The sequence below is a fragment of the Cyprinodon variegatus genome, unplaced genomic scaffold, assembly GCF_000732505.1.
Source record: "Cyprinodon variegatus isolate N-32 unplaced genomic scaffold, C_variegatus-1.0 Scaffold744, whole genome shotgun sequence".
Classification (NCBI taxonomy): Eukaryota; Metazoa; Chordata; class Actinopteri; order Cyprinodontiformes; family Cyprinodontidae; genus Cyprinodon; species Cyprinodon variegatus.
In genome coordinates this window covers 280710-305224 of record NW_015151197.1, presented here as the reverse complement: position 1 = coordinate 305224, position 24515 = coordinate 280710, and the positions used below count along the sequence as shown (strand labels likewise).

General features: G+C 39.8%; 1 protein-coding gene across 10 annotated transcripts in view; it reads left to right on the top strand.

The window, feature by feature from the left end:
- nav3 (neuron navigator 3) overlaps positions 1–24515 on the top strand; it is a 210638-nt gene that overhangs the window by 39457 nt on the left and 146666 nt on the right. For all 10 annotated transcript variants that reach the window (XM_015395532.1, XM_015395533.1, XM_015395519.1 and 7 more), the window contains exon 2: positions 22946–23063. In XM_015395532.1, the coding sequence (XP_015251018.1) occupies positions 22946–23063 (118 nt within the window). The remainder of the gene's footprint in view (positions 1–22945; positions 23064–24515) is intronic.

Here is a 24515-nt window from a genome sequence, read left to right as displayed (position 1 = left end):
AGCAATGAAAAAAAAAGAAAAAACTCATGATTTTGGCTTTAAAAGCCTTTATTTTTTCCAGCGTTTTTAATTGTTATTACACTGTCACAAGTACAGCGCAAACGAAATTCACTCTCCTTCTTAGGGAGCAGTGGGCCGCCATTGTGCTGTACCTGGGGAGCAGTGTTGGGTTAAGGGTCTTTTGGTCAGGGACCCAGAGTGGCAGTCTGTTGGAGTGGGTTTCAGACTCACAACCTCCAGATTCCAAGCCATATGCCCTAACCACTGGGCCACCACTCCACTTTAGCACTCACTACCTAACTTATGCCATAAACCCAATAGGCAGGCTTTTGTACTCTACTTCTAGAGTGAATTATTTTAATGTTACAAAAAAGATTTCATACTAACTAAAATATCCTTTAAAGGAACATTTTCATTGTAAAAACTAAATCAGGGGAAAAAATGGGCAAAACATATATACCGGTAGTCAAATTGCTTTTTCAAGTTTTGTTTCTCTGTCAAAAGGCCAAACAGTCTTCAACCATTGTTATTATTACATCTGTCATTGCTTAATCTGAATGAATTAAAGCTGCATGGATACTGCAGTTGTTTGCACTGTTGACGTTCAGGTGCTCCTTCTAGTTAGCATGTTCTTCCTATGGGTGTGAGGGTTCCCCTCAGTATTCTAGCTTCTTCAAGACATGGTTGTTTGGTTAACTGTCGTATAAATTTTCTACTTGGAGTGTGGGGGATTGATAACCTGTCCAGTGACATTAGCTGTCAGCGAAGTGTGTCACATTTGGTTTCTTCCACTCCTGAATAGTTGACCCCAATGACCTCCGAGTCTCCATGTACACATTAACTGTCAATCAACTAAAAGTGCCATCGCTTTGGAAGTTAAGGTGCAGATTTACAGACACTGACATAAGAAGAAGGAACCAAGACTCTGTTATGAAAATGTATTACTTTGTTTAAAAGAAGTGTTTTTGTCTTGTTGGATAAATAAATGGCCTCTCCAATGCAGTCATAAATAACTGCAACACCCGTGCAAACACTGCCAGAGTGCAAAAGGCAGCAAATGGATTATTTGGCCTGAGACTTGCTCAAACAAACTTAACGACAGAAGGATCAATCAAAGCATTCTGCAAATTAATCTCCAGGAAATATTTTACCCCACCATTTCCTTTTAGCAAAACAAAAGAAACAATTGCAATTGTCACCCATGAAAAGAGATGAGAAGCACTGACAGTAGTTTTAATGGCAGAATCAGACTGAAGAAATAACATTTAATTGTGGCGTTTGTTGACCAAGCATATGAGCACGTAAAGAGGCATAAAAAGAAATTGGTTTTTGTAGTTTCGTTCATTTTTACTCAATTTTTTACAGTACAACAACTGTCTTGTTCCACGGGAGGTCAGCTTATACCTGCCAAACTGACAAAATAGGTTACATCAAACTGACATTTTAGTAAATTGGTAAAAGAGCAAAATAGCTCACAACAGAAAGGCTAAAATTAAATATTTTCAACTCTTCTTACCATGAAGGAGACGAGAAATCATCCTTAATCCTTCTAATGGGCACATATCCAAAGACTAAAGCATTTCAAATGTTTTAGTGCTTCAATGCAGACAAGAGAGGCAGCTGTCAGTTTTCTAAGGATTAAACTTCCTGACCATCATTCTGACACTGTAAAGGTCTGGGTTAGAGGTTTGACAGAAAACCTGTCAAAGAAAGCTCCCTTGAACTGCCCAAGCATGCAGTTTTTAGGGGTTAACCTTTGCTCCAGGCCATTTGTCAAACAAACTAGAGGTGGATCGTTTCTGGGAATGAACCGGTGCCTCAGAGGGCTTTGGAAGAATGCGTCAACCAGCATGTTGGAAGGTTGCGCAACACTGAAGCACATCAAAAGATTATATGGTCAATTACTCCTCCAAAGCTCTAAAGACAGATGTAAAATGAGAACACTGGTCAATGCAATAGGGGTTCTGCAAAGAGTTTAAAAGTTACAGTCAGCCAGCATCTCTCTGTGTCGGATACAAGATCAGACAGACACATTAATAAAACAAGACGCAGTGAGAACAGGAGATGCAGAGATTCTTATATCTCTTTGGTGTCTGAAAGCAAAAATGATCTAAAAACATCTAAGAAAAGAGCTGAATAAACCCTTGAATCAATTATTTGCAGAGCAGGAATAGACTGAAGAGGCTCAGTGGTGGTTTTAATTATAACTAACTGAAAACTGTTTTAACAGAAAGTAAAAGGCTCTCTGTTATACTTAATGTATAATCTACTATGTTCTTGTTGACTAGTACTGAAACGTTTTTAAATATCTAAAAAGCTGACTTTAAGTTAGAAAGTGGTGTTTTTGAGTAAGAGCTGTGTCAGCAGAGGATTAAAACTCTTAATTTGCATAATTTGAAAATGCTTATATCACTCTTCTGGATTTGAAATGCATTTTTATCCTCCTTTAAATGATCTTTAAGATGTAGAACCTCCACACATGTCAGCACCTGTGTTCTCCTCAGCGCCTGAAATGATAGATATTTTCTGAACATTTCAGGTTCTTAGTGCTTTAGCATTTCTTTCCAGCTGAATAAAGAGAGGCCGCCTCAGGGATGTGCTGCTCATTTCCTTCTGTATTACATTTGTTTGCTTACCCAAACCCTTTTAATTACCTCTTTTTTTTAGGTTTAACCACTGAAAGCAGGTATATTTCCTCAAGCAGAAAAGTTTTGCTCTACAAAATTCCTTTTTTTTTTACCCACATGGGATTTAAAAATGCCTTGTCTCCTTCCAGGACCTGAGGCCATGTGATAACCCTCTTCATCGGGGCAAAAAAAATTCAGCTTTTGATCTAATTATTAAAATTTTGTCAAAGTTTCACATACATTAATCAGTGTCAGAATACACATTAACACAATCCAATCATATACTTTGATCATGAGATTCCTGTTCGATGTTTGATTTATGTTAGTCCATTGGAAAGGATTCAGGAAAGTAGTGCACCTTTTCTGTACAGCCTGAGAGTTTTTGTGTTTAATGGAGGCTATTTAAGAAATGTTTTTTTATAGAACCGGGTCGCACTTTTGTTTAAGGCTCTAATTAAGATTTCTATATCACCTTATGACCGAGCTGGTCCAACCTTTACCTTGAAGAAAATCCTTTGTTTCTGTTCCAAATACTGTTAACATATTCTGCTTAAATATATAGTCATGAAATAGAAAGAGAACGCATTAGTTTCCATAATGGCTCTTGCTTGATTTCATTGTCCTGAGCTGATCCACTCTCCATCCTCCCATCAGTGATTTTCAACTCACTATGACCCAGCCATTTTATTAGGCCGGTCCCAGTGACTCCAGGTCTAGACGCAGGGCAAACAGACTGGAAAAACGCTCGCTGTCTCGTCCCAGACACATCTCCCCACATCAATCTCCATCCTGAGAAAGCAGAAAAGTTTCCCCCGTCGGCTTTTTCTGACCCGTTTTCCCTTCTTTTCCCCTTCCTTTGAGCACCTATCGTCCTTCCCTGCTCTAAAAGGAGAGAAGGGTCAATTGCAGAGCTGTCCATCACTCTCGTTGACTTTAGCGGTTTGTTGTCTCTACCTTTGACCCTGTTGGTGAACTGAAACTGGTGTCATTCTAAATCTATTAAGACTAGGACATTAATAAAGTTGTCAGGCGCTGGGTTAGTGTAATTTGATCACACGGTCTCTTGCCTCTAGGTCTGCAGATCTCTTTTTCTCCCCGTTTGAAAATCTTGAATGAAAAGAGACGCTGATAGGCGTCTAACTTAAACGGAGCAGCAGCAAAGGGGACGGGTGCTGTTAACACTCACATTAAAAGCAGCTTTCAGATATGCTCTGATGAAGCCTCTAAAGTTTTCAAGCGAGATGTAATCTTTAAAAAGGGCTCCTTCGCCACACTTTGAACGCAAAGTCTAAAAAAAAATTCCCCTCCCGACAGGAGAGGGCTGTGAAAGTGGGGAGATCAAACACGCCTCTGTCCCTTCACTGATCTTGACAAGTCTGTGTTCAGACAGCCCTTTTTCTTCCAGGGTACAAAACCCAGTCTCACACGCTTAGCTGCATGCGCTTAAAGTTGCATGGGAACAGAGCGGCCGGGCTTGTCTCTGCTTCACTTTGACTGGTGAGCGCGAAATGTCCTGACATGATGAGCTGCATCAAGTTGCTGCTAATGCTCAGTCAAAATATAGAACATGTTCCTTTCGATCCTACAGGTTTTTGTCCTCTAAGTTAACTTTTGGATGCATATTCTCTGGCGTCTCAAATCCTGTTCCCACTGAGGTTTGGTTAACTTTGCTTTTAAATGTGGTGAAATTTAATAAAGCTATTAGTCATCGCAGCTAGCTTGTATTATAGTCAAAGAATCCTAAATTGTGATCGGCTGACGGCTGCCACAAACAGAAAATGGTAACCATTACAAAAGCTACTGGCAATCACATAAAAACGATTCATTTTCTATTCCATCTCTTGCAGAGGCTAAATTAAGGAGACCTTTGAGCAATATACAGTACTTACAAAAGATCCAAAATAGACAAATTTCTCATAACTGGCTATAATTCCAACCACAAGATGGCAGTATAATAATTCCTCACTATACCTTTGTAAAATCTCAGACATCTAGATAATGGTTACCATAAAACAGGCTTAAAACAAAGTATTTTGTTATGTATTGGCTAAACCCATAACCCATACACAAAAAATACACACAACTCAGGGGGGAAATTAGTGCATCTTTGAAGGATGGATCTCTGCTCTGCTTAAAATCAGTGCTCCAGTGCTACAGATTACTTTTGCGTGAGCAGACAGAATTGTCAAAGACTGCTGGATGGATGTCGAAATGTCTTCAGAAAAACTGAGCAAAATTCCAGCGCCTCCCTAAATTTGTAATCCATCACTAGCGATCAAAAGGTCATGTATATATTGGCAAAAGAACTTTCCCATTGGCTCAGGTCTTTCTACACCACAAGAGTCCAGAGCACCGGGTGCATAACTGCAGACGACGCCCCAATCTGTCCGTCCATCAGTTCTACTGCAAGGACATGAGACCAAGACACTTAAATCATTGAGCCATCCAGAGGAGAGACATGCCAACCTTTCTCTGGTGCAATACCTTGTCCTTAGACTTAGAATGAGCTGAATTTCCTTCAAGCTGTTTCTCTATTAACAGCATGAGCATTTTTCCAACACACGTAATGATCATAGCCTGAAGAAACCAATAGAACCACATCATCTGCGAAAAATAAAGATGAGATCCTGAGGTTTCCAAACCAGACATCCCCCTTCTTTCGATTTCAAGCTTTATAGTTTTTCCCTGAAAACCACAAACAGGGTCCATGACAAAGGGCAGCGCTGGTAGATCCAAAAATGATTTTGTTCTAAGAATGCCGACACAACTCTTCCTTTATGCGTGTTAGGAATGGATAACACCATAATCCAGTAAGAACCCCCCAAAAATACTAAGCAGGGACCAACCTGGGTGGTGTTCCTGACTGGTCCTGGCTCCTGTACTAAATGATTAATAGATGTCTTATGATGATGTGCTCTGGCACAGAATCCATAAATCATTTGAAGTTAAACCAGTTTCTTTTTTATTTTTACAATGATTTGAAAATTAAGTTGGTGCAATACTGAGGCAGAATTACAGCTTTCATCGGCTTCTTTTGAGGTCGCAGAGCTGCTGGTGGCTCTTGGATCACTTCATGTTTTAAAACAATGCCCTATTTTTTTATTGCATTCTATTGTTCTGTGTTCCCATGACACAATAAATCAGGAATCAAACAGTTCTCAGAGTCACTTTTAGCATGTGAATAAAGCCTTTGCTTATGAACACAATATTTAAATCACAGCAACTTCTATCCTTTGACTTCAAAGGGTGTCTCCAGTATAGGAATGCCATCACTGATTACCATGGCTCTCCATCGCCTGGCGTCCCTCTCTTTCCATGAACGCTACATTCCCGCCCACATTGTCGCAGAGTGTACGTTTTTATAAAAAGGACTTTAATAGACTGTGTTAAAGTAATGCGCAGACAAATGCAACAGCGTTGCTGAAAGGAGAAAAGTAGATTACTTCTCTACCTCTGCTTTTATGACACACTGTTACTGCCAACACAATCCCTATTTTCATCCAACTTAAACTGGAATTTTAAGTGACCTTTTAAAAATGGAAAAAAGGAATTGCGAATTTAAGAGGTTTCCATTTTGGCTTATCCAAGCAACGCAAAGCGTAATGCCATACGTCTTTGTCGACATTATGTTGTCACGCATGGCTGTAATAAACAGGAAGTTAAGGCTTCATGTAGTGCATACCGATGACTATATATCGTTAGTGGAGGAAGGTTTTAATGATTGCATTGCTCTCAGGCAAGTTGTTCTAACAATAACGATCAGCTAGTTACGGTGATGATGAGGCAAAAGTTTGCTACATAAGAATGAAACTGAAAAAAAAAGTGTTTCTATCTACCGTTTTGCGCATTAACCCCTTTTTCGTAAAAGAAAAACCTCAGGCGAGCTTAAAAACTTTTTTGCAGATTTGAGGGAAGTTTTTCATCCAATTTTGCTGTTTCCATCAAGCTTTTCTGATGCTTTAGATACGCATTAGAGAAAGTACCGACCAAATTTCTATTGACTAAATCCTTACGTCTGAGTACTAGTTGATGGTTTAAAATCCTTCATTTTCGTGAAGCACAACTAAAATAAACAAACATTGATTTAAATATTTTCTATTTAAAGATCCTTTTTTCCTGATATTCCTGTTTTGGTCTTAAAGACACATTCAAACTCCACTTTATCCTAGCCCTTTCCCCCCTAGCTATTAAGATGATAGGGAAAGAAGAAAACTGTGTCTTAAAGCCACAAAGGAGGGAACCCCTCCTATTGCTTCATGCCACCAGCTATTAATGGATAAAACCTGTCAGCAAAACCGGATAGGAAATCCTAAGTTCAGCGCGGGTGGAAGTGTGTTCTCTGGCTTTGTCCAGTCTCCATGTGTCTGTCAAGAAAAGGGCTATTTCCCACTTGGCAGAGGTTGTTTCTTTGAGAAAAATTAAAAGAAGGAAATCCTGACAGGCACAGACCCTGGATGAAGCAGCTGGATAAAGAAAGGGAGGGGGGTTAGGAAAAAAAGCTTAACCATGGGTTAAAAAAAACATATATTCAGTTTTATTGGGGGGAAAAAAATTATTTCATTACAAACATAAGGTGCTTTTATACTTTTCAATCCAATAGTTTAGGCCTAATAGTTAAGAAAAGCTTATTATTGTCCATTTAAAGTCTCTTCATGTCAAAGCATTCTCTAAAAGGAAACAAAACAAAGGTCAATGGTGAAACACTGAGCAGCAATAAAATCTCTTTATCTCTGAAAGACGAAGACCATTCCTGCAGCGATGGCTGAGAACTCCTCCGTGACTCAGCAGCAGTAACCTGTGATTCAGGGCACGGTCACAGAGCGCTGGCCCCAGATGTTTTACACATCAACTCTTCCCTTCCAGTAAATTTCAGAGCTGGTAGATGCAACCTGCTAAGCTGACGACACCCATTATTTATCCTGTGTCCTTTCGCTGCGACCCTAGAGATTGTACAAACTGCTTTGGTTCTTTATCATCAGGCTTTTTAAGGAGAGGATGATTAGTTATTGCATTAGAAGAGCACCATTCATTGTAAGAAATCCTAAAATTGTAGAAATGAGGTAGTTACGGTATCTAATCAGGATGATTTGATACATGGAGAGACCAGAACTTTCAAAAGAGACTTTATTTTCTCTCCGGACTAGAAGCAGCTTGGATCTGTTAACCCTGAAACCCAATCAGATGAATGTGCTAATGGAACTCAAACTAACGTTCTCATTGACAGTACCATACAGGAAAAAGTAAATGATGATGTGAATAATGCTTCTGATGACTCCATTAATGAGTCATTTCGGGTTGGATCTGCTGCTGTACTGCTCCGTGGTTTATGACTAATGTTCCTGAACATGGATTGTCCAGGTTCAGCTTGAAGTAGTGGAGCCATGCTGACCGCTCTGAGATTAATGACTCGATTACAACATTCAGTCAATTAATGATCAAGATAGTTTTTCTTTTCCGACCCGCAGATGCTTTTACATTAAGGTTGCGTTCTGTCTCAGAAGTCACAATCTCTCTAGTTTGTCTTAAATCATCCCACTACTGATTACTTTCTCTGGTTACACCTGGTTAGAAACTCTTGAGTTAAGTTTTAATTTCCATTTGGATGGTTTCAGATTACTAATAGTAACCTCAATGGGATCTAAAAGGTCATGCTAGACCATAATTTAGAAATCTTAATCTGTAAAAAGTTTGAAGTAGGTGACAGTATAAATTGGAATTTCTATAAATCAAGAAAATACGTTCTTTAAATATAAAGTCAGATTATGCCATGAGTGCACATGTGTCACAAATACTCATTGAAAACATGTACATTTAAAATACTCTCCACTTCCATTTTTCATGTTTTATGCTTACAGATTTAATGCCATAAAGCTCCTGATACATTGCACACATGATTTCATGCTTCTTATATGCGCCTGTAGATTCTCTTCTACAGAAATGTAAAAAAATTTATGCAAGCCCATGTCAGCTTTTATGGACTGAGTGATTGGCTGCTTTCCAGAAAATCCCGCTTCTTGGGACAGTACTGTTTTCCTCCTGGATGCGGCAACTAAAGTTAGCGAAGCATCTTGAAACTAATTGATTAAATGTAGTTATAAATAGTTATGTGAAGTCAGTATTAAATTACTTTGTTTAACACAGACATGAATCTGTTCTTACAGCAATAATAAGTTTAGAATTATGATTAATCTAAAAGTTAGAACTTTCTATGAGCTAAGCTACTTTAGCTTCTGTGTTTAATAGGGGAATGAACTTGAAGAACAACATTACAAGACCTTTGGGGGGTTCATTTTAGGTATCATTGACCTTTATTTTTTACAGTAGTCAGACTTGATATGATTGGAGAGAGAAGGGAGACATGTAGCATGGGTCGATAGGCTGGGACCCGAACCGGGGTTGAGCAACCCCTGCGGCACCGCAACGTCAAAAAAAAAAAAAAAAACGGTACGTTCTCATATAGCTGGATGTCCTGAAAATTAACTAATCACACACAGTTGGTTCCAACCTCAAAGTGACAAACATTGACACAAGCAAAAAGGAACAGGTCTACGCTTGAGTAGGAGAGAATTAACAGGCTAACAAAAAGAAGCCATCGGCAAAGAGAGCATAACCTCATGGTTTTAATCTGCATCCACAGAACGTTCACAATTCACTCAGAGCATAGTTTAGTTAGTCTATTAAAAAATAAAGCTCATATTAGCATCACACGTTAGCCATTTTGGCAAACTTCTGACTTGATATTGACTAGATGTAACACATACTAGAATATCCATCAATATAGTTAGTACATCATGCTATGACTAAAAGAAAACCAGCCAACTAAACCAGTCAGTCTGAGGGTAAATGACCCCACCGAATAGAAAAGACATTGAAAAGACGACATGATTTACATCCAAACTACATTTGGTTGAAAAGTGAAAAGCTTTAATTTTTTGTCTCTTCAATGTCCATTACCAGAATAAAGTGGGACAAAATCAGACCGTCCGAACATTTATTTCTGAAGCAATTCAACACTATGACAGACTGATGAATTTGGCCTAAAAACCGTCTGATTGATGTTTGGGGGTACCATTTAGTATTTAATGGGATATTATTTGAATATAGATCCTGTACAGCAAAGTTGCTACAATAACCTTTTTTAGCTCCCCTCACTATCCTGTGCAGGGCATTATGTCAGCCGTATTGCTGCTGGAGTATCAATAATACTTCCTGATGCCGATCATGCCCTTCTTTTAATTATTGCTGAGCACCATGAGTTGTTTGCCCCTCACACAGACATCATTCCCATGAATGAATCCAACTCAGTGGTGTTACCCTCAAACTTAATTAGAAGCTTTTTTTCTCTTTCCTAACTTGCTTGAAATAAATGCCACATGTTGGGTAGAACTCGCATGAAAAACCCTCTGTGCGTGTTTTTCTGTCAGCCCTCATACACCAGTTGTAACTAATCCGAGAGAAAATGAAGCTCCAGGAAATCATTGATCCCTTTGCTCAGCAGCACATGATTAAGACATTTGAAAATGAATTGACTAACCTGTACGGGAATTTATATTCCATGTTTGCCTCTCTCCTTTCATTACGTTTCACAAACTGAATCACAGCCCCCAGGAGAACACAGAGATGTTGAATTAGTTCTGTTTTTGTTGCTCTTCACCGTTTCCTCCTTTGACTTGTGACTTAATGGATATTAAATCTAATCTTATATGGCAGCCTCATCAAGCATAGATACTGTGGAATCCTGCACACCTTACATGTCCCATTTGATCCAACAGATATGTTCCCTTTAAGACAGGCTGGAGAATCAGGTTTATACCCTCTGGCTTTTGGGAACCCTGGGAAATATGCCTCATTACTAACCAAAGAGTCAAAGCCAGTGGGCTTTTAAAGTGGCCAGCAGTTCTGTTTTTCACTCCAAACCATAATTCACAGATGATTCTTGAGTGACTCATTAAGTTCAGTCGTGCGACCCTCAGCTTCTTCACAGCATCCAGCAACTCCACAGGAGATGGGATGTTTGGACTCTGCTGCTTGATGAGGAAGGTGACAGTTGGTGTTTTGGGGCCCTCTGCTGGACAGTCCCTAAAACAAACTATTGAGTGTGACGAGATGGAGAAAGTGACTTTAGGGAGATGAAGCTTTAATAGGCTACATTTAACCACAGCATCACATAAAGAAATAAACGCACCTTATTTTCCCTGTTTTCCTTACCTCACAGCCAAATTACCTCATTTATATTTAGGATGACAGACCAAAACAAGTGAAGTGGACCTTTCTATCCACAGAGATTAGCTGAACGTTAGTGGGAATAACAACCAAGGTGGTAATAATAACTGGAAACAAAAAGGTGCTCTGATTAAATGATATCAAAGCTTAACTCTGGGACCTTAAATTAAAGGTTATTCGAGGGTAAGAAGGGTCCAGTCAAAGTCTCGACCTAAATCCACAGAGGAATTTTTGGCAAGTTGATGCTCAACTTTCAATCTGATTGAGGTTCAGCTAGTTTTACAGATAAGAGTGGGCACAGATGTCACTTTCTGGATGTGCAAACCTAGCAGAAGAATAGTAAAAGATGCTTAAAAACTAACCCAAACTACTATAAATAAGAAAATAAGTCAAAAGTTCCTTTTATTTCAGACCTTTCTGCCACAGTTAAAATACAGTTTCTACTAAACAATCCTGCATTACCTCTGTTGTCGTTTGCTCATATTTTCATGCAGCAGACCTTCATGTGTTTCGCGCTTAGGATGGTTTGCTAAATGTCCAGCCGTAGCGGCTCTGCCTCGGCCTCATCCTCTGAAAGCTAGTTAATAAAAGCGAGGCCGGGTTCTGGCAGCCTGATTGTCCCCAAATCATAAAGCCATTTATCCTGCAATCTACATTCATTTGTTTCTTAACAAACAGATGGCTGTCAGGACTCAAACCAAACAGATGCGTGTTGTGTGCTGCATCTAAATGAACTCATAAATGGGGCTCTGTACTGAAATGAGCCCCCTGATTTGTTCAGGACGAGCTTAATGCCCTTCATGAACCGCATGTTGGTGGAGAGTTACTATCATGACCTTTCTGCAGAACATGGTACCAAGTCTCTCGTTTCACTATCTGAAAACAGGGAGAAATCCCTTTTTATTACCCTTCAAGATTCGCTGTGGATCAAAACTCTGCTTGGTCAGATCTCATTAAATCCTTTTCAATGTTTTCTACCCTACTCCCCTAATCTTACTCATCTTGGTTTAATGAACAGTAATCCAGTCAGATGTATTGAGGAAGTGTGACTAATCTTTGTGGACCAGCGGTGAGTCACGCAGGCGAACATCATGCCCAGATGAGTTAGCCGTCGTCCAATTCTGTTCAGAGCAGAAACCCTCCGGGGGTGGAAACCATTTGACAGATATAATACCCTGCCTGTCATCGGTTTCTGTGCATCCATAACCAGTCATTCATTCTAGACGCCACGCTACAGCAGAGATACAAAATGACAATTCGGCTTGTTTTACTCTGATTTATTTGTGTACCTTTTGAGTGGGCGGCGATTGGAGAGGTCTCAGGTGTTTGCCGGAAGCCTCCCAGTGCTCGCTGGGGCCTTCTGGATGCCTCCAAATCGGAACATCTGACACAAACCCCTCAATTATAGTTGTAAACCACCAGAGTGAGGTTGGCCAGTGATCTAAGCTGCTCATCTCGCGAGCTAGTATCCAAACAGGTAATTAACAAAGGCCTCTCTGCATGCTTCCTTTCTGTGGTAACACAACGTCTGTGGAATACCTGCTGCCTGCTTATAATAGCCGGCTGGAGCTGCATGTTATCTTCTCAGCTGGTCAGAGCCAAATTGGATCAGGGATGATAAGCTGAGGCCCTTGACTCTTGTTTGCATAAGGATGAAGGGGCACTGAATCAAAGGGAGGAAGCGGATAAAACATCAGCACTGATCAGGCGTAAGATTATGACCACTGACAGCCAAAGTGAAAATCTAGGCAAAATCTCCTGCTGCTGATTAAAGTAGCTTATTATTCGATTAACAGCATTTTCTGAGAAAGTTTTGGTTTCCATAAACTCAGTGCCAGGCTGGAGAGACATAAGCAATGTCATCAGAGAAGCATTTTTTGCTGCCAATCAATCTGGGGAGGGTAACTGTACAATGACGTCTTTAAGGAATTTGAAACCTATCATCAACAGCAAAAACGATTATTTGTTGATGTTTAAGGCAGCTGCCAATCTTCTCAGGAGTGGATTTACCAGCACATTTCATTACAGTGTGCTAATGAAATGATTACCAAGTATAGCTTATTTTAATACGTTTACCCTGAAGAAAACCTCTTCTCTCCAACGGTAGTGCGACAGTATGGCTTATGTTGATACGACTAGAGATGATAAGTCAAAGTTTGCTTTTCAAAAACCAACTAGATCACATCAGTTGTCAAGCATGGTGGAAAAGAAGTGATGATCTGGGCCAAATTTAAAGCTACAGGAACTGGAGAATATCCATGATTGAGCCATAAGCTCTATACTAAAGTGTAAATAATAAAAAACTGTAAGGTTGGCAGTGTGATGATGAAGGTTTGGCCCAAACTGGTTGCAAAAAAAATCCTCTTAAAGTCACACAGAGATCAATACCAAGACGCAGAGTAAGGGGACTTAGAAATGTATTATGATTCAAACTTAGTTTGTATATTGTCAAGGTTACATTGTGGGTTGGTGAACCATGTGCAGATAACTTCTAAGCAATGTAGCAGGGTCCAAGGCAGGACATCGGGGAATAAATGCAGGGAACAAATGCAAGGAATTCACACCGACCAAACACAACTGATTCACACAGACTGTTACAAATGCTGGGAGACTGCAGGCTCAAATGGAACTAAAACATGTGCAGATAATAGGGGATAATGATTGCTAACAGGGTAAGGGGTTACTAATTAACTTAAGCCAATGCCAGGGGACAAAATAATAAGGGAGAAACACAAAATCAATTCTACAGAGGAATAACTAATAATGTGAAACATAAAAAAACATCAAATAATCAAGAACTAAATTAAAAGTATATTAGATATCTTGGAAATAAAAACACTTCACAGAATATGACAGTGTGAACAGAGAACTGAAAAAAGCAACAAAATAACATTAATAGATAAACTACTGAGAGTTAATATGAAATAGGAAACCTAATGTAATACAAAAATACCAAATAAATGAACAAGATAGGACTAAAATATATGAAAGGCTACAAGTGACAAACCTATAACAAATATATACGATATTAGAACATAATCAAAACCTGCAGAAACCCCCCAAACCGTATTCTTCTCAGCGTATCACACACTTTCATCCCAATGCTGCGTGTCTCGTCATCACAAGGCCACCAGCAGGTTCTGTAACAGCTTTTCCCCCGCTGCCATCAGACAGCTTAACTATTGGAATAAAAAAAATACTAAATCAAGCCACAAATGGAAACGCATCACACATAACATCATTCCAAATAGAACTCAACTCAAAAATGTTTTTCTACTGTATTTTTGCCCAATTTGTTTTTGTACTGCTCGGAACTTCCACATCAATGCATTTTGCACCATGTTTTTCTCCCACACCATTTATATTTGATCATTCCTGCACTTTATGAAATGGAAATGTTCCTTTGCACAGCTAACCTGCTGCTTATTTATTATCTGATAGCTCTGTATACTTTTGTATACACTCTGTGATTACAAAATGACAATAACGTTGTCAAAGTCTATCTTAATGAAGAATATTTCCTTTTTGTTGCTGCAGTTTAGGCTTGCTTCCATTGTGCTGTTTTCTCTCGTCTTTTTCCATGATTCAGTTGTTGTGGGGCTCTCCTCTGATTTGGGTGTGTGTTTGCGTTTTGGTGGGCAGTGTGTGCGAAGTCGGTCTCTCTTCTGGTTGTTAATTTTTCCTTTTGCGTTTTGCGTTGAATTTATGATTTTTTTGGTACTTCGTTTTTTCCCCCCCTCTGAAGCCTTAAAGTGGCAGTCTGTTTTTTTTTTACATTGGCTCTTTGCTTTTTTCTTCTTCCCTTCTGTTTGTGGTTTTCTTTCATTTCCTTTCTGTATTCTTTTCTTGGTTTTACCTGGCATTATGGTCCTGCTGCAGTTTCTTTGGCTTGTGTGCTGTTTACGCTGTATTTCTATTGGTGTTTTGCGGATGATGTATTATCTTTTCGTTACGGGCGAAATGTCACCCCACTGCAGCGTTCCGCTTTTTTTTTTTTTTTTTTCAAACGTGCTTTTTTTTTATCTTGCTTTGTTTGTTTTTATTTTTTTTTTTTTTTTCGTAATTACAATTTGGCCATTTTGATGGTTAATGGAACATAGCTACTTTCTTAACATCCATTATTTTATTTCTTAATCAAACTGACAAAAATACAGAATAATGAGACCTCCTACAGTGTTCTTCCTGGCAGGGTAGATAGAAACTAATAAGTTTAATGGTTAAAAGTGACCTGTTTGAGAAAAGGGTGCTGCTGTTTGTAGTTTTACCCATTGACAAATTCTTCATCTGTATTCCCATCTGCCTCCGACTGTCTGTTCCTAAATTGTGTTTGTACTCATCTGTCTGTGACCTGTTTACGTCCTGTCATTTCAGTTCATTTTCTTTGTTTTGTTAAAGTGTTCTCAACCTCTGCGCTCTCTGTCCACACGGTGCAGCAGCACATCAGTGCAGAGTGACGCACAAGCTCTCATCCAACATGGATTGTGTGTTTAAACCTCTCCCACTGAAGCAATTATGTGATTTTGTTCTTAAGCTTTCTTCCGATTGGACAGCGCATGTTGGCAGATCCTGGTATGAGAAATCAATATATCAGCTTTTAGGAGCGTGTCCTTCCCTCCTGTTATCTTTTAACTGTAGTCATTTGGTCAGCAACAGCCTGACAGAAAAGAAAAATTAGTCTCCGCTTCAGCATCAGCTGCTCTTGTGGTCATAGGGAAACATAATGGATGAACACATTCTGGCAAGGAGGGGCTGAATGAATGTGTAAGTGGTTTGTGTGGAAGCTTTTGCTTAAAAATGCAGTTGGATCTCGAAACAGACATGCATGGCAAATCAAGTTTTCATGGAAAAGGTTTGCTGACATTCAGTGAAGCCTAAGGAAATGTTGCATCTGTCTCGGTTCAGTCATTTCATATTTTCTGGAGCTGCATCTTTTATTTTATCTCTACAGTACAAACCAATCATTTACCTTCTTTGCAGGCTGAAAAGTTTAGTATTTATTTCATTTAATTGTTGATTTATAAAGTTTTTTCGATTGTTCTATCGGTCTGTAAAATACAAGCGGTCTGCTCCGTCAGCCCCAGATCTCCTTTAACAACACTCAAGCATAGCTTTGACTGACAGCTGGCACAACAACAAAGAACCTCCTTTCTAACACCATATGTGCCGTTCCTGCCTCCGTATAGTTCTGGAAAATTTTACCACTGAATTTAAACATAAGTTGTTTTCAAATCTGCTGCCATTAGGGAGTTGGAACTCCCTCATACAGTTGGTAAATCGCAACAAAAAAAAGTGTTTTTTCGTAAAAAAAAAGTGTTTTTGAGTTACGGTCTCCAGGTGAACTAATAGATATCTAACAGACAAGATGCCATCTATGAATGGTTTCTATTCTGTAGCCAAAAACTAAGACTTTTTTTCAATTTGAAAATTTCTGTTTTAACTTTTTTTTGTTTAAGCTTTCGTACCATAAACCTTGTTTTTCAAGCAATGTCGATTTGGAAGTGTTAAAGTAACCAAATCAGTGAAGCAGAAATGTTTATCAGCCTCACATCACAAGCTCTATACCAAAAGTTCTGGGTTATTTTATGGTCATTTTATGGTGTTACTTTCATGAACTTTTGCTTTAGTTCGGCAGACAAAAGAGGCAAGTGAGGAAAAGCACCCATAAAAAGATCCTGGTCATATCATTTTGATAATAAAGTCTTTTAAGGAGGTGAAACTTTTCTTTCTTTGTCTTTTTCTGTGTCCAATTTGCAATTATAGCACTGAGACTCCCAATGAGGCCTGGTGCTAGCCCGACAGATTTGCTTTAGCAAGTGGATAATCATGGCTGTTGGTTCCACTTGCTAATTGTACGTGTTCTTGACATTTTCTGCTTTATCCGGGACTGGATCGCAGGGGCAGCAGTCTCATCAGAGACTCCCAGACTTCCCTCTCCCCAGACACCTCCTTCAGCTCTGCTATGGGAATCCCAAGGCACTGCAGGCCTCTGTCCAGGGTCCTTACCCAGGGTCTCCTCCCAGTGGGATGTTTCTGGGTCGGAGTGAGCCATCCAGTTAGCATCCGGAAAAGATGTCCGAGCTACATCAGCAGACTCCGTGATATGGGGAAGAAGCAGGTCCATTCCAGGCCTCTCCCAATTGCCCGGGCTTTTCACGATATCTTTAACCAACCTGTGGAAAAAGCTAATTTTAGCTGCTTATGAAGGGTAATTGTGTATGAAATATCTTTAAAAGTGGCTTTGTAAAAAAAAAATACACCATATGCAATAGACATGGATTGGCAGAAAGGGAGAAGAGATCCTGGATACAAGCAGCTGACAACTTCCAAGAGTGGGTTTGAGGGTTTCAAAGGTGTCTAGATGTGGCCATTGGAAAATGCACTTCTAGGGCGGACCTAAAATCAAAGTATAGGGAGCAGTTTGACTAGTGTCGCTGTTAAGAGGGATGTCTCTTCTGAACTCAAATCTCTGAATCCGTAAAGTTGCAAAGACAGAAAGTTTAACAAATTAAAACATGTATAGAAATGTTCTTCTCTAACAACTTTGCACCCATGTTGGCTTTTATGCTCACATCCACACACCTCTATGAGTCAAATTAACCTTTGTGGCCTTCCTGTTTGCTGCCGGCCTCAATAAGACAGAAACATGGCCATCGGCTCCACACTTTTTCCATCCTTCCAGTACTTCTGCTTTCGTGTAGCAGGCAAAGAGGTAAAAGCTCCGCAGGGGAAGCTCCATCACGTTGTGGTCCCATTGATTCTCCTGGCTCGTCGCTCATTTGGTTAATGCAGCTCTGTGTTGTCTTTAATTACATTTAGTACCCATATGGGAGCAGCCCTGTTGCCAAGTTAACGTTTTCAAGCCAGCTCAACCACTGAAGCCTCGTCTCTCCTGGCTGTTCTCATTCAAACAGCATCAAACAGCTAAATGTCATCTCAGCCATCATATTAATGCTCCAACTCTTTAAACAGAGTTAAACTCCTAATGTATCAGCCCGCATTGGAAGGGTGCCCTGATTAAAGAGCCCATGCATTAGCAATCATTCACCAGAAGCCCATTGGTGAGTACAGCTGCCTGAATTGACTCCTGCATCTCTTTTCTGCCTGTTCTCCCCTTCCTCCAGCATCTCTTCCCCTTTTTACCTGGCTCCCTCAAGAGGCCGAGCAGTGCCACTGCAGACTTCTGCCAATAATACCTGCGTAGCTGTAGTCACTGCATTGTGATCAGAACGGTTGGAAGCAGTTTATTTGCTCTGAGGAAAGAGCCGGCTGTCTGTCAGCGTTTGGGATCCCTGGCACTGAGGGGACAGTTCTGCAGAGCAGGTAGAGTCAAAGAGGAGAGGTACTACATGCTGCATCAGTGAGGATAACACCAGCAGAGAGAGGGAATGGACTTCTGCTGATTGATTCTGGCTGCCGAAGGGAAGAAAAGAAGGATGGAAGAGGAGCGAGACTGGCAAAGGAGAGGGAGAGTCAGAATTTCTACTTGTGTATGACCAGCTGCTGGTGATATCTTTACAGATTGTGTTTGTGAGTATGTTTGTGCGCGATGTTAGTATTCCCAGTCAGCATCTCTGAAAGGTGCTGCAACTGCTGATGTTTCGCCTGAGTCACAGTGCCAGCTTCTGCTTCCCAAAGCGATCTGGATCCTGACAGGATAGGTTAATGAGTGCAGAGGGAGGCTGACACACTCAACTCTCAGTGCCCGTCGGAGGGGGGCATGACGCGAGTGCCTCAGTAAGGAAAGTGAAGGGGACAGGCAGCAGGAGGTGACAGGTTGTAAAGGTCTCAGCTCAGGTTTGATCTGCAGGCTTGTGCTTGTTTCAAAGGTTGGGAAAAGGAGGCATCTCTACCTCTTTTGATTTCTGCTAAACTTAAGCTTTTTTTTTTTCTTTTGTTGCTTGTGGAGAAGTGGGTGAAAATGATAAGAACTACTGTAGAACTGAAAAAGTTGCAGAAGAATTGTTTGTTGTCTGGTATCTTGCCCTTCTATCCTTTAAGGTTTGATAGAACAGAACATTTCCAACCATCAGGGTTTAAGAGAAACAGCATAGTTGAAGTAAAAGCTGTTTCAGGGTGAGACGACAATAAGGCTATAAGGCATTGCTCAGCACTGCAGAGGGAGCTGTCGCAAACTTCTCGCTCTCACAAGGCACTGCTGCAAAGGAAAGGTGAAGAGGAGCCGTATTATTGACTAAAGTTCGCAGCAAGTGAGTTATAACCTAACATGTTAGACATGCAGTTCATTGAGTCCTTTTTCCAATGGCTGTAGTTATAGTTCCATTTAACATCATTTTTAATTATAGTCAGAAAAGGATATAGAGCATTCAATGTCATTCTTAGTCATTCAATCTTTGCCTGATAAGTGGAGGTGATGTCACACTGTGTGAGAGGGAGGAGGGTAGGAAATAGAGTTTGGATGTGGCGTTTAATGTTTTATTTCAACTCATTGAGCACAGGATATATTGAACATAAAGCATTAAAGCTTCATTTATGTTACAGAAAAGAAAAGCGTTACTTGATTACTCTCACTTTTCCATTTAAGCTTATTTTCTTAAAATTTAACTTTCCAGAAACTGCTCAGAGCTGGCCTAACGATCGCTGCATCCCTAGTTTGTATGATTCTTCAAACAAGTCTCCCAGTTTATTTCCCGGCTTGTGAATAAAAACATGACTCCCACCTGTTAATTCTTTCTTTTTCACGCCTACACTTTACTACTTCTAATCATTAAGGAATTCCCTAAAAGAAACCACATCAGGTTAAAACCCCTGCAAGAGGGCGAATTTCGGAATAAGTCAACTTCCTGCCTCCAAGAAAACAAAAAGAGCAGGATAGGGGTGTTTTCAATTGAGAACAGCGTGTGTGGTTTATGAGGGGGAAAAGATTATTGCATCATGAGAAGTGGTTAGTTTTTATGTGGCATTTTCTCTTAAAATCTCAACCATTTGGGATGGTGTGGCTGCAAAAATGTCTAATTTCTCACGAGGCATAGAAGACATTTATCCTCAGATTTCTTGTAAAATACATATTTTTTGGCCACCCAATCAAATATAGGTAAAAAGAGAACATGTTAAAGAAATATATATTGAAATATGTGCATTAACTACTACGACTTAAGAGACTCATGCATAGTAGAATAAAGGTTGGTGCAATTGGACCAAAAGTCAACTTATAATCCAAAAGTTGCAGTTTCCTTTTTAGTTTTCTTCTATCAATAAGCCTCAGAGGAATTCACTTAAGTTTAATTCATCTTCCAATCTGCCAATCAGTTTATTAATGTTTGCAAGAAAGACAGGGTAAATGTGGCTATAATAGATGGTGACCAGATCTCTGAAATCAAATCTGGGGACATTTCCAGCTCATACATAAAAACATACATCTCTACAAGATGAAATTAGGAAACTGGGACAGTAATTCTTTGATTTATTTTTACATAATTATTTATATAAAGGGAGACTGACAGGATTGAAAACAAAACCAGAAAAGTAAATACAAACATTTATCCAACGTTTAGCCTATGCCTGAGGCTGTCTGTGGAGGCAGAGTCCTCGACATCTTCAATAAAGTGCAACAAATCCTCATTCTGTTCACATCTACATACCTATGAGAATTAGGCTTTTCTGGATTAACATGGATCAATAACAAGCAGCGGTCGAGCCTGCAGGTAAAGGATGATATACATTTAATGCTGTCAACTGACGGCCTCTTCATCCCAAAGTAGCAGATTCATTTCTCCCACTAATGGGCTCTATGTAGGGCTTCACTACTTCCTGAACCTTAGCATTATTATTATTATTATTGGTATTATTATTAATATTATCTCACCTGATTAAATACAAAAAATGCAACTTACCACAATAGTTGGAGTTACAGTCAAAAACAATGTAAATGAAGATTAAACAGGTGGTTATCTCTTACTCATTCTCAGATCATCCAGATCTTGTCTCATTCAGTTTTCCTGTAACTGCCTCTTATTTTTCATCAGGATCTTTCATATATCTTAGTAGTAGAAAAGCAGACCTGAGCTGGGAGCTCTGTGCTCATAATACACAACCATGATTCAGCAAAACAACTGAGATAGACTGAAACCTTATGATGCAACAGCCGTTAAACGTTTCCCCCCAAAGAGTGTTTGGGAGAAAAATAGACCTAGAGCATCACAGGTCATATTGATCACAGATCATGTTTATCTTTGTCTAACAGGACTGAATTCTCTAATGTTTCTAATAGTTTTCATGGAGCTGTAGTTTTAGTTCAGTTTCCTGACAATGAAAGTTGGAGAATAATATTAAAGTTTTTGTTTTAAACTCCCTATCTATCTATGGCTGGTAGCCAAATAGTGACCTCATCCAGTTTAATAGTCGGTGGTTTAATGAGCTTAATATCTGCCTCACATCACTGGAACCCCAAGGAAACAGAAAGTTATAATTTCCTAAAAGCCCCTATGAATTAAGAAAAAAAGCTTATTTAAATATAGTTAAACTTAAGTACGTCTCATCGAAATGGTTAAGTTTGGATTATTTTTTCTCCTACAAATAATTAAACAAATTAAAGGCTTCGTCTCTCCTTTTAAGTTCTATTTCGCTGCAATGAAAAATGACTTTATTTAGGGCTTTATACATCTTTTCCATGAAATGCGAATGTCTTAAAGGCTGTGCTTGCTCAGTCATGTCTGAACTAAATTTGCAGTCTGGACAGGTTATCCTATCAACATGTATATAACATCTGAGTGTTTAGAGGAATCATTTCCTCATCCCCTGCAAGACGGATCAGAAACGACACGGCTCTCTGTACCGTCTGGAGAATCAAAGCTTGATCAAATATTTGTGTTTGAGTTGTAAGGAGGTACAGGATGCCTGTTTGGACAGCATTGCCTGGCGAAGCATTAAAAACGTCTGAGTTAGAGAGAGAAAGCAGGATGCAGCTGGTGCCCAGATCGGGATAAAATGTGGTGCATTGATACCTGTAAGGATAATGGAGGATTGAGTACTAAATCCAAAAAACTGTTTATTTCTTTTGTGTGCTTTGATATTTCCTTTTATTGTAGGTCGTAGCTTTATGTTGGAGTAAAATAATTTATGACTCAAGGATATTTGCTCACATCAAGCTCTTTCTAGAAGTTTATCTGCACTGCGAGGACATTTAGAGATGCATTTTAACCGTTTTCTTTGCAAGAGGACATACAATGCAAAAAAAGAAACTGCTATTTAAAATAAAAGCTGATTTAAATAAATGTTTAAATTTATTTGGGATAGCATGTACACCTGGGATTATTTGGTTTATTGTGAGTTACAGATTTTTTTTGGCACCATCAACAAGCTTCTGACATATTTCTGGTTGGATTATCCTTATCAGCATGAGCAGCGGTTTCAGATGCTTAATGATAACCTCTTTATTCATTCTAAAACCAGCTTTGAGCTTTGCTTTGGCATCACCGTCCTCCTGGAACATGCATTTGGAGCCTACAATCTATCCATTGCAGATGAAATTTATTTGGTTAGAATTTTTTTTTCAAAATGAGCACGAATGAGTTAAATTAAACCTTACAGCTGCTCACATTGACAAACCAGATGAGCAGGGAACAGGCTTTACTGTCAGATTACACAAAGATTGAGCTTTTTTCACCAAATTGTAAAAAAAAAAAGAACGTTTGGAGGAGGCAAGCTGAGGCTTTGAAGCTCAAGAACAGTGTTTTAACCCTCAGGCATGGAGGTGTTAACATCATACTAAGGGCTTCGGGCTTTGCCTAAACAGGACAACACTTATTATCACCTAGACAGTCAATAATTGAGCACAATTGAATGTTTTATCAGACAAAAATAAGAACAAAACACATTTAAATTTGTTTAGGGTTTATAATTTAAACCCAATTTTGATTGATTGATTGATTCCTAAGAGAATCTTGAAGCTGATAGTAGATGTATGTACACTTCTGATTTCCTTACATTTCACCTCTACTAATAATTATACACCAGGATTTACTGATTGGCTGTAAATGATTAAAGTGGCCTCTATGGTCTAACTTATGTCCTGAACTTCCTTTGAGTGTTTTATTATCCCTACCATACTGATGTCATGTTGTGTCTTGTTGTTGCAGATCTACACTGACTGGGCCAATCACTACCTGGCCAAGTCTGGGTGTCCACGCCTCATCAAAGACCTGAGCCAGGATGTCACCGATGGAGTCTTGCTGGCTCAGATCATCCAGATCATAGGTAGGCGAATGTTGAAAATAAACAGCTGATTCAAATGAGGTCACAATATCTGGTTTTACTGTCTGAGGATGGAGCGACCACCCACTCTCTGTTTCACATGCAGTTTGGTCTCCACTGTAGCTGGCTGGTGCAACAGTCTGATATCAGGGCCAAAACGCAGCAGTTGTCCTTTGTTTTTGGGTGCTCTAGGGGCTGCAGCAGCGGAGATCTATGTCCCTGACAGCCCTCCTATTAATGCATGTTTCCCCGGTTGCAGCTCCTGCTTGCCTTTTTCCTTCTGCTTCTCTTCTCCCCCCTCCTTTCCTTTGTCTGGAACTTGTCTGCATCTCTTATTCTTTTGCCTACTCTCAGTTTTTATTCTCTGTCCCCATTTTTTTGTTTAACTTACTCACAAAGCCTTTTTTATTCTGTTCCCTGGAACAACTTACTGCAAAGTCTCACTGTGATGGTATTACCACTAGAAAAGACGAGTTAAAGAGATTACAGTTACAGAGCTGTAATCTTATTACTGTTATTTGTCTTAGTGAAACCCTGTTACAGCCTTTTTTATCTGATCTCTCATTAAAGGGACTACACTGGTAAAGCCTTCAGCCTATGGATAGAAAGGGAAGACCTGTACAGTTAGTTGTTACAGCAGCGCTGTGGGAGGTAGTAAAACTTCATGGTTTCTCATAAATGTGTCGCTATTCTCATCAAAAACAAATTTGCATGATTGAGATGAGCATGAAAGGCATTACAGATAAAGTTTGTGGTATACAGACGTTTGTTCATCATGGTTACACACTGTTTCCGTCCACCGTTTCTGGGTTTCCCAATAACTAAAGGCCAATTTATGCTTCTGACATATAGCCTCTGCTACAGTCAAATCTCTCTCTGTGCGTGACCACGGCCCCCGCGCATAGATTCTGCAACCGTCTTCGCACACCTCAAAAAAATCCTGATTATGTGTCGGACGGTCGCAAACCTGCGACAAAAAGCAGCTGTGATTGGTCCTTGGTATGCCTTTCCGGCCGTCTGTGGGGTCGTCCTTCTCGATTCGATGCAGGGGGTGCGACGAAAGGTTAATTGAGGAGGTTCGCTCCCTTAACAAAACCAGTTCCTTTTCGATGTCTAGCAACTCTAGATCCATCTCCGTGACCGTGATATCTTGCAGGCTGGGCCATTGTTGTTTTGGAAGATAAACACTCCCGTCGGCACCGCCAAAGTTCTTGTGGGTTCTCGAATGAGCTCCCCTTAACGCTTTGGTGGGAAACTGCTGTGCATCCCTAGAAATTCCAGACCGACGGTGCAGGGGCATAGCAGCAAAACTGTTTTCGCAACCCCAAGCGACATTTGATGCGTGCGGTCGCAGAAGTATGATCTGCCCTTTAGCCCTAAAGGCCTTGTTCTCTAGTTTACAGCTTCTATCACGGCAGTAGAGAGTCCTGGTTCTAGTTCACACACTTAACTCCT